The sequence below is a fragment of the Anoplopoma fimbria genome, chromosome 11 (assembly GCF_027596085.1).
Source record: "Anoplopoma fimbria isolate UVic2021 breed Golden Eagle Sablefish chromosome 11, Afim_UVic_2022, whole genome shotgun sequence".
In the NCBI taxonomy this organism is placed as follows: domain Eukaryota; kingdom Metazoa; phylum Chordata; class Actinopteri; order Perciformes; family Anoplopomatidae; genus Anoplopoma; species Anoplopoma fimbria.
The window spans coordinates 23,339,125-23,356,697 of NC_072459.1; the positions used below are offsets into that span (position 1 = coordinate 23,339,125).

Here is a 17,573-nt window from a genome sequence, read left to right on the forward strand (position 1 = left end):
TATTAAATCACAACGAACCTGACCAACATCTGATTGTAATGTTTTCCATAAAAATAAAAGCAAGACGATATCGTAGATCAGTTCATTTGAAACCATAAATCAATCTTTTAGTTCCATTTGAGCCAACTTCTTGTCGTCACAAGCTCACATGATTAAAATGTATCACATGTATTGATAGGTTGACTGTATGGTACTTGAACTTAAACTCAGTCAGTGATCAATAATTCTCCAACTTGGTGTTCACACCAAAAATATTGTTCCAACCATTTTTAAGTCAATTTGATTTACAGACTGTGTAGGCATACCCTTCAGAATTGAGTATACTGTATATAAATAGTATCATATTAATATCCCAGATTTATAGGAAATAAAATCCCAGGTGAACAGCATCAGTTTCAATGGGATGCTCATTTTGACTCTGAATCTCTAAACCAGATTGTTTTAAGGTGTAGAGAAAGAAACGAAGATGCCAAAAAGAGCATTTCAATAAATCCTTTCATAGTGTATTGTTTATTGGTTTCTGTGAGTGTTGGAGAGGTGCACATTACTATGCTTTATCTTCTGGCTTAAGCATAGTAGACTGCTTGAGATGTTTCCTTACTGTGTAACCAGAGTAAACCCTTCGGTTAATCTATAATTACCAGATGTGTCACACCCAATGTAAAACAGCCACTTGCACCCACATACAACATTACATCTCAAGAGTGCGGTCGCTGTTCCTTCAAAACACTCTGCAGAATCATCTCTTCTAATCATCCATATCTTTAGCTCACACGAAACAGACTAGAAACACAAACCCACGCCATATGAAGAGATAAAATGCGATGAAACCGTGTTGGATTAGGTTTTAATGAAAGTCAAAGAAGGTAATGTTTTGCAGTTATTAAATTGTGCCTCCCTCAGCTCTCTGTACTTTCATGGATTAAACCCAATTAATTAGACAATGGAGATTTTACATGAACCGATACGGACTGATTCTGTTACTCTTTGTATCTCTCCTGCAGTGATCTTCTCAGTGGTCCAAGCACCACCTCCATGGTGGTGATCTGACTTTTGGGAGCAGGACAGAGTCTGGCCTCCCACCCAGGCCCCATACCAGAGACCACTGGTGCCATGGGAACAAGTAGGTCCAACAGGTGAAGGAGCTGCCAATTGAGCTATTATTTCTTCATTTTAGTGGTCCTTTTTAGTTTTTTATAAAAGCCTGAATCTGCTCCTGGATTTCAGCATTCCTTTGTTACTAATCCTTTGCTCCCTTTGCCATCAGTCCCAATTGACAAAGAAATTAGAAATAAGGGTGGCAAAGTGCCAATTCACAGCACAATTAAGAATTAAGATGGAAACTGCAGTTGTTTGGACATGATGCCTTTTGTTATACCTATTAATCAATTTATTCTGTGTGGGAGTTTCAGCGTCAAAGGGCGTCACAACAGATGCTTTACAGAAACTATTTGTTCATTTTGTAACATTATCTTCAACACTGCCGGTAAGAATGGGCTTGCTAATTTGGTGATCTAGTCGCGGTGAGTCAGGCCCGGCTCAGGGATATTTACAGCAAGCACATCCTTAGAAAGGCCAAGGCCATCCTACACTGTCCTGAAAGCTCCTGCCTTCAGGCATCTGCAGCAGATCAGCTGCTAAGAGAACAAGAAGGCTGACGGTTGTTGTATTAATGGTCATCAATACGCTGAACATTGAATAGTTTGCACATTATTAGCCTGCCACATTAACATACATTTTTCAATTCATACCATTTCTGTTGTCAGGGTTTAGATGTCTCATAGTTTGGGTTTCCTTTTGTCTTGCAGTTTTGCGCAGTGGTTCCAACTGTCTTATTGTCTTATTTCTTTGTGTGGTGTTTTAAAGCCCATGTAAAATTTCCCTTCAAGGCACAATAGAGATTGACTTCATGGAGAAAATCTATGCAAAAAAAACGATCAAACGCCTTCGAACATCGGATCTCTTCTTATCAGTGAGTTAATGAAAGAATAAATGAGTGTGTTAACATTCATCTACATATAACAGGTAACATATATGTTGGTCCATCTCAAAACGGGTTGTCTGACTGACACTGACTCAGATATAATCCTGTAATCTATGATGACCGGCAATCCTTCTCACGTAGCTAAACTGAACTCACCTTGCTGGTAATCCTCCATGTAAAGGAGAGAGACAGGTGAGGTTGATCGATACACTCAGGTGACTGGGAGTTTGGTCAATTTGAGTAGATTTGGAAGGGGATTTAAATATATCTTTTATCACTGTGTTCATGTCCGAATTTCCCCCTAAACTGTGAGGCAGGTTCCTATTTGAGACTGCTACCAACCCTTGTATCCCTGATGAGTCAGGTATTATCTTCTTGTCGCTGTCTATGAGAGCATGTGCATTGTGTCTTTGTGGGCTTTAAATGGTACACTAGGAAGTACACAGGGATCAGTGAGATTACTGGCTCTATCAATTGTTCCTAAATTTTGTTCACACTACAATTTGAATGATAAAGATACCAACTTTTGGGATCCTAATCTCCCCCTCTCTGTTGGCCTCACAGGTACGGCATTGTGTCAGGCAATTTACCGGAGGAGTCACGCCAGAAGATCTCCAGCTCGGGACTCCATAACGGCCACAGTTCCCTCAACTTCCGACTGCACTCGCCCTGCGACGCAGAGACAGAAGACAGTAGGAGGAGGTCGGGAGCCTCTGCTGGCGTGTCCAGCATAAAGGGACAAGGAGGGATGAACAACTACAACGGGAAGATTCTGACAAGGGGCTCAGGCCAAGTACGTAGCCGGTTTGTAAAGAAGAATGGACAATGTAATGTTCTGTTCACCAACATGGACGAAAAGAGGCAGCGCTACCTAGCTGACATCTTCACCACCTGCGTGGACATCCGCTGGAGATACCTGCTGCTTTTATTCTGCGCCAGCTTCCTGGTCTCGTGGCTTTTCTTCGGCATCATCTTTTACAGTGTCTCTCTGGTGCATGGGGACTTTGAGGAGAAACCGACGGTGAAGGGTGACGGGCTGGCGGTGGCGGGGCTGCACGGGCCCACATCTGGACACACATCTGGAGGGCCGACACAAAGGATGCCCTGCATACTCCATGTCCAAGGCTTTGTTGGGGCTCTACTGTTCTCCATGGAGACCCAGACCACCATTGGTTACGGCTGGCGCTGCGTCACCGAGGAGTGCCCCGTCGCTGTGATAACAGTGGTCGTCCAGTCCATTGTGGGCTGCATCATTGACTCTTTCATGATTGGCACCATCATGGCCAAGATGGCGCGGCCAAAGAAGAGGAACCAGACCCTCGTGTTCTCCAAAAATGCTGTCATTGCCCTGCGTGATGGCAAGCTGTGCCTCATGTGGAGGGTAGGCAACCTGCGGAAGAGCCACATTGTGGAGGCTCATGTCCGTGCCCAGTTGATACGTTCTTACGTCACAGCTGAGGGAGAGTTCATCCCCTTGGAGCAGATGGACCTCAATGTGGGCTATGATGAGGGCACAGACAGACTGTTTCTAGTATCCCCGCTGGTAATCATCCACGAGATAGATAAAGACAGCCCCTTGTACAGTTTAAGCCGAGCTGATCTGGAGGCGGATGACTTTGAGATCGTCGTGATCTTGGAGGGGATGGTGGAGGCCACGGCCATGACCACCCAGTTCCGTAGCTCCTACCTCGCCAGAGAGGTCTTCTGGGGTCACAGGTTTGAGCCTGTGATCCACGAGGACCGTGACCGATACAAGGTAGACTACGCTCGCTTCCACAAGACCTACGAGGTGCCGTCAATGCCCCATCTCAGCGCAAAGGAGCTCGACAAGGCCGCCAGCAGGGCCTCTTCTACCGCTTCTCCCGTCTCGGCATGTAGATCCACGAAAGACTTTATTCCCAGGTCCCTGAGCGCGTTTTGTTACGAGAACGAGATGGCACTGAGCTGCGGGGAGGAAGAGGATGACATCTTCGACTCACAGATTGTGGGGAAAGAGAGGGCAGAGGAGAGGAGGACTTCAGCGTCTGTAGACTTCCAAAATGTGTTCCAGGACACAGCGACCATGACATCAGGCAGTCACAGCGTCATGTGCGTTCTGGACATGGACAACAACCAGATGGAGTTTGACATCCTACAGACTGCCATCCCTCTTGATCCAGTGTCTTATAAGAGTGAGCAAGACATCTAATGATTGTCTTGTGTCCTTCTTATACTTCACCCACACAAATCCTTTCAACTTCTTCTACAGTGAGTTGGACCTGAGTAGGGTATGCTTGGCGAACTTTGGATTGCATGTCCAGAAATGAATACCCCTTTTGCCTGGTCGGTTTTGTTTCACATTTACATTTGTTTGTTTTTTCTTCTCAATGAGATTAGAAATTACAAAACAGAGCACAGGTTCCGAAATAACTTTTGGCACATGCAACTACACTCCTTAAATGCGCCATAGCTATCAACCAGACTGATTCTGCAGAAAGACAAAGGATCTCAGACAAAGCGCTGATGGGCTTTTATTAAGATTTGATAACCCAGGGAAAGCACAATGGCAGTAAAAGTAAACATTTTGGACTGTTTGTACATTTTCATAGTTAAAGACTCTACTTCATTTATTCTCTTCCTTTTCGAAGAGGAGTGAGCTCAATACTTAAATGGTCAAATTTGATGCACTGTTTGAATTTATGCTTGATAATCTCCATGTTGTTCATGGATTTTAATGGTCATCATGCCTGCAATAGTTTCCTGCAAAGTCAGCTTTTTGCACATTTTTGTGACTGACTGTTTGGTTGAATCTTTTCTGGTAATTCTTAAAGAACCCTCCCTTTATTTAGTGAGAAACTACAGTTGTTGATTTTGCTGTGCAGTACAATCCCAGGATCATTCAAAGTGCAATCACTAAGAGTAGCAGGAGGACTATGTTTCTGAATTTGATTAAGACTCCTTAAGACAATAACTTTTGACATTTGTCTTGATGTATTGCTTTATTAGGAAGACAGCACTGCATTTGAAATCCTATGTAAAGAACACATTTTTTCTTCTGAAAACAAAGCTTTGTATAACTTAGACATTTGTTAGTTTACTGATCCTAAGAAGAGCATAACAAATATTACTTTACTAATATTTATCAATGTCAGGCAAAGTAGACCCTTTGTTCTGTTTATGGATCACTTTTTTTTTTTCTTTTTCAGTTAGTTTCTTGTGGAGGCTGCAGCCATTGATCACAAAAACAATACAGGGAGCTGGCTTTGATTTATGTTTGTGCTGTTGTTTGTTCGCCAAAGGTTCTGGAAAGGTGTGAAGCCACTGTAAAGCACAACAGGAAATGAATGGATGAAGGCTGAGGAGTACAGTGTCTTGGGGCAGTGGGGATAAAGTCAAGTTTATGTCAGGTAAATTGCAGTGAAGAAAACAGTAGACGTTGAAAACATAATTTAACATAATTTTACGCCCATCTGGTAGTTCAAACTGAACTGAAACTAACTAACGATTTAACTTCCGATTGACCATTATATATGAAAGTACTGCCACCTTTAGATAGAGTCACACAGTTGTCAGAACAGTCGACCTGCTGAACATGATGATATTGCAACTCTTTTCAGTGAGTTTTTTTTGTTTTTTTAGCTGGTTTTATTGAGTGTTGTGGGTTTCAATCAATCAATATGGCCGTGAGAGACTGATTGTAGTAAGAAGGTTTTCTCTAAAGCAATGTTTTCATAAATTTGATATAAATTACTGTCATATATACTTTTAAGTAACAAAGATAACTCTAAGGAGAAACCTGTGACAGACAGCTGTATTGTATGAATATGTCCTATAAAATGAATTTGTACAGTACATCCTGACTGCAGGAACATTTTCAATCAGATATCTGGTCAGTTTCTTAATGTCTAATTGTTCAAAGATACAATCAATTTCTTTAAACTAAGTGCTCCAAACTTTTAAGGTTATTTTTGAAGCTCAACCAAAACTTGGTTTTGAATTTAAAGCATTTTTTGCAATGTCTGCATGCCCTGTGCATAGGTACTGTGCGTACTGCTCACTGCTACATGTTTTACTGAGACACCTAAAGGATTCATCGTTAAGGTCATTCAATCCACCTGTACGACGCCTGCTGTGACAAGGACCTATGGCTCAGATCCTAATTAGCTCTTCATTAGACGCAGCTGTTTAAATGTGTGTAGACAGCTTCAGAATTAAAGGTAACAAATATACAGGGCAGTATGTTTAATTGACCTAATTCCCTTCAAAAATAAAAAAGGCTGAATGTCTTTCTTACTTTAATTATCTAATTTGAGGTTATTCATAATGAAACTACCATCAAATTGCTTGGGATCAATCCAAAATTGTCATTAGAATGCAATAAATAAGAAAACATTTTGACTGGTGGTGTATAACAGTCTTTCTGTAATGTTGGTCTTGGCTTGTAGAAGTAGTTCATATTTCAACATGGGTACAGAAGGGGAGCCAACTTGAGTGCAGGAAAACACTCACTGTAAAAGCCATTTTTTGTAACAGAGAGATTATTTTGTTATCTTTGCTTGCTGCTTTGTATAAGTCTTGTGATAAACATGCACTAAGCAAACTATTGTCCTAACTGAAATAAGATGAGAAGAAAGAAATATCTCGTACAACGCACTTTATTCTTCCTTGTATCCCTTTTGATGTCGCTAATAAAAATATTTATATAATTCTGCTTGTTTGTCCTTTTGGAAACCTGGTGAAATATACATAAAATGCATGCAATGTTTTCTAATTCAGCTATGAGTGCTGGAGCTCCAAAGCCACTAGATGACTCTGCAGCCATTTATATTGTAGAGGCTTCACAGAATACACTGAGCCACGTGTTCCCTCTAGGGGTGAAACAGGGAAGCAGCAGAGGAGTTCAAACCTGTATCATGAAGTCTAAACTCAAGAATGTTTTGAGAAAAACACATTAAGATGATTATTAATACCCTGTAAAGCAAAAGTCTGATTAGATTTTACCTGCACTGTGTGTGTGTTAGTATGACAACTAAAAACATTGTGACTCAGGGGGAAGGCCTGACTACTTACCCTGGGGGGGCATTGCAGTGGGTGTAACATATCACAAGACACAACATAATGGAGCCCTGATGAATTATCGATAAACACTGCAGATGGCTGACTGACACTGAACTGATCTGACTTATATGTCTAAAAGTGGCTCTATTGATTAAAACACCACACCTGGTGCGAATTAGCCAATCAGCTGACCATGTATAGAAGAACAGGTGTGCTCTACTTACTTTTAGAAAAAATACATTTTCTGTATAAATTATTGCATTTCATTCTGGTGAGGTGCTGCTTTCCCCCATGGTATTTAAATAGATTTTATTCTAAGCTCCACATCCTTGGAAGAAGGTATTGGGTGCAAATCGCTTTTCTATCCAAACTAAAGTGTTTCTAGCTCATTTTCTGCAACACAGCCACAGTTACTTACACACATGCAAAAAATGTACAACTGGCCAGGTTCAGACTGACTACTTTACTTATAACGTAGCTCTTTAACACGTGCTAACGAGGAGGTGTTTGTCAAAAGCAAGATATAAACAATGTGATTTGGACAAAGGTAATAAAACAAAGTTTCCCTGCCTGGGGCATATAACACATCTCTTTTGGACTCTAGTGTTGGAGGCTTCCATACTGTCCAGATCTGATTACTTCATGATTAACTGGTCAACAAGGCTGCCTTCTAGAATGTACAGTTTGCTGGCAGGTTTCAGTAATAAGGTCAGAATTTCTTTGTAGTACAGTCAGCTCTTAATCTGTTGATGAAGAGGGCCCCGTTTCAAGACTAAGTGGTTCCTGACAGAAGGAATGCTGTAGAGCACCAACAAACCGCCAGGTGTGTCCAGATGTGGAAACAATTTTATAGGAGTCTGTAAAAACAAGTTTTTCAGTTGATTTAAAATAGCTGAAAAATTCAAGACTCAAGCAAACTACAGTATGTTGATATGAAATGTGTGGACATTTTTTTTGTATTTTAATTTAGAGGGGATTGCCTGAAGAGTATATTTTAAAGTTATGATTTGTGTACATTTTGTTTCATGAGAAGCAGCTGTAAACATTGTAGAGTATCTGAATGGTTAAGATGTTGTGGACTTACAGTTTCACGGTCCATTTTTTAGCTTTAGTTACTGTTAGCAGATGAAGCAAAAGAAGAAGAGGAAGTATATGAGAGAGATAATGAAGATACCAAATCTCCGACTTGACGACAGGTGGATCAGAAGCATCTATTGGGAGAATTTGGCACGTGTGCAGTAATTCCACTGCAAATCTCAGGTGCTGCCTGAAATTAAACCCCCCCAAGGAATTTGACAGAGGGTTCAGTGAGGCTTAACCTCATTGCCTACAGAACCAGGCCCATTGCAGGTTATATGAAAATGTGCTTTGCGGAGCGTCAACATACGGAGCAGCTCACTGCACGTCCTGGCCTCTGACATTGTGAGGATATCAGCACTGCATTTTGACAAAAAGCACTTACAGCGTTGTTTTCTGGGGTACTTTCCTGACATCAATATGTAAAGTATCTGCATTTTTCCCCATAATCAAATCATTTCTGTCCAGATTTTAATCAAGTTAAAATCACCCTGTGTCCGGCTAACAAGAGAACTTCCCCTGTCAGCTTGTCCTGTCTTGATCTTCCTTTAATTACATATCCTCCATCCCTGTTTTGTCAGCTTGTCGCTGTTCCCATGCCCACATATTGGACCTCTGAACCTCAGGAGAACTGGAGAGGCATTTCTGTCGGTGGAGGAAAAGATGAAAAGAGGGAAATGAGGAGGAAGGGGCAAGCTGCTCAGTGAGCGCAGGCCTCCAGGCTATCGGCTTTTCATTAGCCGGTAAGTGAGTGAGTGAATGACTGTGATCGGTGGAATGGTAAAATAGGAGAAGCCATGCTGGGCCACGTCGGCTATTAGGGTGATTTGGGGGCTCCCACTGACTCCCATTGTGCATTGTCTCCGAAAGTGAGCAACCGAGGCTCAACAGTGAGCCTTTGTGTGGGGCATTTAACTGCCTGTTAGCATGCTAATTATGGGATGTGTGTGGTGTGTGTGTGCGTGTGTGTGTGCATCCATCATCTTCTTGACCTTTCCATCCCTCCGTCTCTCTCCTGGGATTTAAACTCCTCCAATTCCTCTTCCCATGTCACATCTTTACTATCTTTCCCCAAGGCATGAGTGCACCACTGATCTCCGTGTTACTGTTTTACCCCTTTTTCAAGCTTCGTCCTTTTGTTCCCATTTTTTTCCACATCTGTCTTTATTTCTAAATCTGTGTGCTCCCAGTGTCTTATTATTTTTTTATTATTAATCAGCTGCCTCTGATTCTGCTATGCTTGAATCCGTTTCGCTCTCACTCCGACATTTAAACAAGCCTCTCTCACAGTCAGTGCGGTACATTATCCTCACATTTAACTGTGGAAAAACCCTGTTTCAGACATGCCCCTCTTTCATAAGTGACAACTTCTCCTGTAAAACTGTTCGGCCATCTTGAGCCCGTGCTTCGTTCTCACCTGTCTCCCTGTTGCTGTATGGGGGGTGTACGATTACAGATTCCAAAAATATTTTTGGCCAAAGAGAGCCAATCCTAGAAGGGAGAAGAATGAGGCTGGCAATGTGCTTTACAAGAGCTGGACACAACATAAAAACCTGTAAAACACGTTACAATGAATCCAAAAGAAATAGTGGAGGGTGTTGGCATGCGTAATATTACAGAGGGGTTTATTTTATTGTGTCCAGGTCTTGATTGGTAGCCAGGTAGCACTGTGCATACATTGAGCATCTATTGTGTTTCTTCATTATGCTAAAAAATAATCTTTCCTTATTGGACTCCTGTTTTGGGGCGATTTACAGAGGTATTTAGAAAAACGTTTGGACCCTCCCCTCTAATAACTACTTTTGATGTTGTCTTTATCCAAATAACAGGCTAACTCATTAGCTTTTGCTTCTCTAGTAGCAAAATACACTTATTCAGTGGATTAGAGATTTTATGCTGTTTCTCCACCTAGAAAAGACAAAGATGCTCTTAGAGGCCGAACTAGACGGACTAAAACTGCACTCCCTCGCATCAGGGTCTAGATGTGCATGATCTGCTGTTGGGCTATTTACAAGCTCCATTAAGCCTTGACTTGTCATTTGGATAGATGTTTTATTATTGTCAGTATTTTTTAAAGATGATGACATGATTTGTAATGCTCTCTGAAAATTTAAACTTTTTGTTTTTCTCTTTATTTCCGTCCGTTGTTTGAAATAGAACCGTTCATGCAATGTTTTTGAACACAATCTTGTGTTTGAAATAAAGTGGAAAAAAACATTTAATTTGCTAACCAAAAAAATCTAAGCTGAGCGGGGAGGCCATCACATCGATTTGTATTACCGACCTTTTAACCTTTAAACAGTTTTACTACATTAAAAAATCATGGGAGGCAAAATCATTCAACAACCTGAAACACAAATTCTACATGTCTTGTCATTTAGACGACTGAATCATCTCACTGAATTGTATTTTAGGACACAAAATTAATGTTTTTCAACAATGAGCGGTGCTTATTAGTATCTAGCATTTTAATGTTAACAACAAACACATTATATGGGTTCAAGCAGTGTTAGAAACAAGTTAGCTTAAACTGTAAGAAGACGTTTTCATATCATGTCTCTATCTCTCCTCAGTCGAATATCGATGCATATCCACACCCCAATCAGATGAATGGTGAACACTTTTGGTGTCCATGTAGGTTAGTATGTCAACCAAACGAATCAACAGGCTCTGATGTAACATGATGACGTTTGAATAGAGTTATCGTAACTGATCAGGAGGAAATACAATTGAACAGACACAACACTGAACGGTAACAAGTGTCTCTCGATGAAGACAACAAGGACGGCTTTGTTTGTTGGGCCTGATAACTTGAACCCTTACAATGATGGTATTTCTGATCTAGAAGCTTTAGTCTTGACTGAATGTGAGTAACAGAGTTACAGGTGCTGAAAAAAAAAAAAAGGTCCATCCCTCAAGCAGTAAAGTCGTGCTGCAGTTTTTTCATGTAGGTATGTATTTATGTGTATATTTTCTGTGTCTATCCATGCAAATTCATGCACTATGTATCATAAACTTAAAAGGGCATTCGTTCACATTGTTTAACTGCAATGGACTTGTCCAATCACACTTTTTCAATATCAATGACTGTTTTTCAGGAAAGTTTTGAATGTATGATCTCTGTAAATTATCTTGTGGTATTGCAGGATTTTTTTTTTTATGTTTATTACAAGTACTCTCTTTGAACTAGGTCACTAATCTAAACATTTTGTACTCTCTTCCTAAACAGATATGGGTTGTTCTTGTATTTGTTGTACTCAAATATACATCATGTCAGAGATTAATGTTCATTATTGTCAGCATTAACGGGCAATAAACTGTTTTAATTGTCTCGTGTTGTCGGTTGACATTATGTTTGATCTTTCTGTGTGTGATCGACTTTTGTTTTTCCAGTGTGCACCGAAAGGCACTGCATGCACATGTGACTGTCTGCTTGTTTGTGTGACTGTGTGTGTGTTTGCCTATCAACTGTTGAGTACGCAGATGCATTTCTGCAAGTAGTTTGCGCGTCTGCTTGTATATTTTAGTTATGTGTGTGTATGTGTGTGTGTGTGTGAGCAGCTGTGGGCCCTGTGTTTGAACTCTAACTCACATGGGCAAAGCGAGGGAAGGCCGCAGGGTGAGGAGGCAATGGGAGAGGGGACTGATGTCCGACAAACTCGCCATCTCCCTCTCCTCTTTCATCTCCCTATCCCAGCGCTGAACAACTAACTCTTTCATTCAGGCATCTTTGCGGCCAGCCGCCCCCAGACCCTCGAGGCCCCCACCCGTTCACGCTGCTTAATTCAATGTTCCGAGAAAAACTCATGATTGGAAAGTGACTCTGGTATCCTCCTCCTTTTCCATATCTCCTCCTAAGAAGCATCACCCCTCTTCCTGTTCTCCCTTGCGATGTTTTTTCCCCTCTCGCATCAAAACAGCTTCTGTCCTGTAAACACAAAAGAAGTAAACCCAGGTCAATCCACTCTCAGAGCTGGACTACACAGTGAAGGTGAAGGGCACCACCAGTGAGCATGCAATAATTGGTACAATTAAGATGCCAGAACATTATATTACTGGCATGAAAATGATGTTACATTACTTATTGTAGTGCTTTGATTGCAATTTTGGTCTCTTTCTAGGGACTGGCATTCACTCATCCTGATGCAAGACATTGGTTTATCAGAAACAAGAGTTTATCCATTGAGTGAAGGATATGAATGACTCAGAGCAGCTCTTCATCTGCACAATGACATAACTGAGCGACACAAATTACCTACTTCAGCTCCTTCAGTGAAACATTAACTGGAAAGTGAGTTCATTCCAACTGTCTACCTTTCTACTCCACTTCCATGACTCATCAAAGAGTCTCTTAAGACAACAATGCTTATATAGACAATATATAAACAAAATATATGTAAAAATATAGTATATAGCAAAGTAACAATACTGTCCAAGAAACGTACAAAGCATGTGAAATACACACAGCACGTACTGTAACAACTTCATCACACAACATGTCCTATTCAAAACTACCCATGATCAATACAACCAGATACAAGTCTAACATGAGCCATTATTAAGTTCTTTCATGTGCAAAAGCTTTTCACTCCACGCCGATTTATTAGGAACAGCTAGCTAAAAGTAATGTAGACTTATGCAACAGTTCCGCAATAAATCCTACTTCATAAAGGTTATAATGTTTTTTTGTTGTTGAAACTGTTTAATAGTGCTGTTAATTCAACTTTATTGTCATTTTGGAGGCTGTTCAGTGTTTAATTTCCCACCCTATTGATTTAAATGAGGGTGGACTGACAGCAATGTCAGACAATTATCTTATTTGAGTAAATCTGATCCTGGCAGTCCTTCTGCTACAATTTAACATTTCACCTCTGGTTGAACATTTTGGTGAAAGAAGTATTCACATCAACAACTAAATGTGGCAATACCACACAACAGATGTGCTCCATTACAACTTCAAGTTTTGCCTTCAAGAATTTACACAACTGTTAAGTAATAGAGCTAAAAATGCTCATCCTGCATGATTTTATTATTGTATACTGTTATATAATTGGTTTATTAATAGTGAGGCATTATAACATAGAAGCAGCATTTTAGTTTACTGTTTTATTTACTGTCAAGTCGTTTATAGGAATGCATCCTGTTTTATAAAATAATCAGGTATAAGGAATAGGTACTAGTTGTCAGACAACAATGCTCCTGTGAGTGGTATATTGCATTATTATTACTCATGCATTCATAAAGAACAATGCATCAGATTTTATAAGCACATTATGTTTCGTATTATTGTTCCTAGCAAGGCGGGTTCAAAGCACAATAATTCCCTCTTAAACATAATAAATATGCGGAAATACAAAGAAGCATGAAAGGGAAATTTTCAACTGAAGCACAAAAATCAAAGCAGTACTAAGGTACAGTACTTAAATAAATGTACTCAGAAACTTTCCACCACCGTTGCAAGTATCTGGAATACATATTTTTGTTCTCAGCTATCAGGACGTCAAGCAAAATTAGATATTAAATGAGAATTTTGTTTTGTGTCCTGGGGGGAAAACATTCTGTGAGAGAATCATTCAAATGGGACATTTTTAGAGAGGCACATCAATGCTGCGTGATGATGTCCCGAACAGCAACCATCCAGACAGACATGCAGCAGAACCATCCTAACAAAGGACACCCTTGTTCCCCGCTGAATTCTTGAACATCATTTTCTGCATTTTCCTTCAAATGACTCAATCTCCACGTCCCTCGCCTCTCATTCCGCCCAATTATCATTTTTCAAGCATGTCCCCTTGTCCTGCAGAGATGGGTTCTTTGGGGGTTTCCAAATCTTGCCAAGAAATCTGCTTACATGTGTCGGGATGTGTGAGGGGTTTTACAGACAAAATCACACACACATGAAGAGAGAGGTGGACTTAAAAGAATATCGTGACTGAATTTGCTCCAAGAGGGAGACAGGAGACAGTTGTGAAGGACACAAGGCAACATTGAGGATTCTCTTATTCTTCCTCAATCGCCCCCTTTTTTCTCTTTCCTCTCTTGTTGCCTTCACAGCTGCAGCAGAGCTCAGCGACCGCACAGCTTTAAGGGCTGGTCCTATTTGACACAAAAGGGTGCGATGCTTGTCAGTGTGTTAATGGCTGCTCAGTGCTTCTGTGACTAATTATTTGTGTATAAAAAGTAAGCGATGTAAACCTGAATTGATGGCTCTTAAGGTCAAAAGGTCATGTGTCTCGACAGAGCATTCACACCTGGCCAACTATGAAAGTAAAAACTTTTCATAAACACAATCCTTTTTCCCAAACTAATATGTCTAATAAGTCAGTTGTCATGTCGTAATCGTAAAACATAACGCCACCTAACACACAGCGAGATTTACACTCTATAATGTTAATCCACAAATCTAAACAGCACCACTTCTGTTATGCTTGAACTTCAACTTAATGCAACTTACATGCATGCAACCTTTTGCTTAATCACAAGGGGTGATACACTATGCAATCTTATGTAAGTCACTTACATATAACCAAATTGCATCGAAGTGTTTCAAGCCAAACACCAGCATCAAAAAGTCAGTCAGATATCACAGCAGTGCTTTGAGCTAAATGCTAACGCCAGTATAGAAACATGTTCCCAATGACAGTGCTAACATGCTGCTGTTTAGCAGGTATAATGTCTACCATGATAGCCATCTTAGTTTAGCGTGTTAGCATGGTGACATTTGACAATTTGAACAAAACCCAGAGTCTAGCTGAGGCTAAAGGGAGTCTCGTTAGTTTTACAGATGTTGGTGCTGGATAAAAAAACAAGGCATCACCAAAGTGATAAAAAATTCTTCCTGAGCAGGAAAAGTCTGAGAGTCATTAGGTCACATCCTCTGAGCATCATAGATATCTGTACCACATTTCATGGCAATCCATCCAATGGTTGTTGAGATATTTTACTAAAATACAAAAATGTCAACCTGCTGGTGGGGCTAAAGCAAAAGTCAGAGGACCACCAACGTTGGTAGGAGTAATACTCTGGGGACCATGATTGTTTATAAAAATCTAATGGCAATCAATATGACAGAAAGTATATTATAGTTTGGACCAAGGGTGGAACAACCATCAGCTGTAGCCATGTTGAATGGCAAAATTAATACTACATTACTCCCCAAAAACAAAACAGCAATCTATAAATTAGCTTGTATTCACTTAAAATCTACCTTTATGCAAACCTATTGAAGTAATACAAACATGCATCATAACACTGCACCTCTAAACGCAGTACAATGAACAATAAATGAGCACAACACCAACTGCCTGCTGAGAGTGTAAAGAGGAAAGGCAAGTTCTCAAAAACAAGTAGAGTGATGATTACAGAATACCAGCAGAGATCAGCAACAGGAAACTAAACTCTCCCTCTCCGTCTCACCTGGGACCCTTAGCCCAATACCCCGTGCCCCTCCAACCACCACCACCACCCCCACACATTCCCCCCTCAACCCCCTATATATCAATTTCCTTTAGATGTTCCCCCTCACACAATTGAAGTAACTAGAGTCTTTCCTTTGGCTGGCCAGTGGAGATATGGAGCAGAATGCACAATGGGCTATTCATTAAGGTAGCAACACACACACACAAACACACACACACACACACACACACACACACACACACACACACACACACACACACACACACACACACACACACACACACCCACACACACACACACACCCCTACCCCCATTCATCCCCACCCGACCAGCACCAGTAGCAGCACCGTCCATCACACATGTATTTACCACCCATGTCTCTCTGTAACATACATGCATGCACACAAACGCAGGCATACAACAACACACACATTATGCACACACACATTCAAAAGCCCATGCAAATACATTCACATACACACATATAGCACACACGCACACACACACGACATCCCACCTCACTCCCCAGCTGCAGTGAAAGCTCTTCCAAGTTCATGCCAACCCCTCTCTCTCTCACACACACACACACACACACACACACACACACACACACACACACACACACACACACACACACACACACACACACACACACACACACACACACACACACACACAGTTTCGACCCCTCCTCCCTAACCAGTAACTCAGAGAAAGACAAGGAGAAAACAATATAATAGGAACTTTGGTGGTATGAGCACAAAGGCAGGATTCACAGGACTTATTTAAAAGTAACACAGCTGCATGAATTTATGAAGACAGATGGACAGAGCAACAAGTTCAGGTTCCATGACATTTTAATTGGGGATGTAACTAATATTTATGACTATTAGAGAATAATTTATAAATGATAGAAGCTCAGTTACTTTCATTAGACGCCTTTCATTACAGTAGGCCTCTAAAATGGAGAGATGGTCTGAAGAAGAACAAGGAAGCTGGTTTCAAACCCTCTGACTCTCAATCCCTACCAGCTCCAGCTGTGTCGTTCTATGTCTGACCCTGACCTCTGACCCCCCCTGTAGGGCAGGAATATAAAGGAGAATCCATCAGTATCTCGTCATTACTGCCATTATTCCTGAGGAACTCAAGTTTGAATGCTGCTTTTATTTCAAACTATAAGACAGAGTTGATTATGTTGGTAATAACTTAATAACTGCAGCCCACCTGATCCCTCTGCAAGCTTGACTGAGTCACTTCAACGAGCAGATACGGACACACCTGCTCTGTCCTGCACAGGTGCATGCAGGGAGAGAGATAGAGTCACAGAGGCGTGGAGGTCGAGTATGTTTGTGAGAAAGAGAGGGATATAAACAGATTTCAAGGGATACAGACTTTTCACAACACCACACTAACGTCACTCCCTGGTCAGTTGAGCAGCTCCCTGCCTTTTGTGAGTCAGCCGGAATGTGTTGTGAAACGGGCCGAAAAGGGAGATAGCGGCTTCTGTGCTGAAGAATGCGTCCCTTTTTTTTTATAACACACAACATAACACAAGTAAATTGGGTTTCTAGATTCCATTCAGTTGAAACACTATTTTTTTATTCTTACCTAAAACGTCATACCAGCAACATAACTAGATACAATATACAAAACAACGTTATATAGTTCAAAGGAGGAAATAACATTCTTAACAAAAAGTGTTGGATTTAATCCTTCTAATGTGGTTGTGAAATTAGTTTTGATTCCATTTTAATGTTAATAAATCACAACAAATAAACAAGAAATATATACAACTTTTAAGTATTTTTTATTTGGCCGAAACATAGGCATTAAATGCTCCAATTCCAGTGTGCCAGTTTGTTAAATTCTAATAAAATGTGTACATCTATTGTATATTTGTGTTTTGGTCCCTATACATGTGTAAAAGAGACAGTTCAGTACCTGTCGTTCACCAGTAGATGACTGGGCTCACACGGGTTTGGAATACAATTTAAAGCTCCATATTCAGTTTTTGAACGGGTTTGTTTTGGAGTCTGATAATGTAAAGTCAGGTTGA

At 40.7% G+C, this 17,573-nt stretch overlaps 1 protein-coding gene across 1 annotated transcript; it reads left to right on the forward strand.

The window, feature by feature from the left end:
* Positions 1-1,113: 1,113 nt before the first annotated feature.
* LOC129099054 (inward rectifier potassium channel 4-like) lies at positions 1,114-4,172 on the forward strand. The gene is made up of 2 exons (XM_054608221.1): positions 1,114-1,136; positions 2,549-4,172. Exons 1-2 carry the CDS (start codon positions 1,114-1,116, stop codon positions 4,170-4,172), a joined length of 1,647 nt encoding a protein of 548 aa, XP_054464196.1.
* The last annotated feature ends 13,401 nt before the right edge of the window (positions 4,173-17,573 follow it).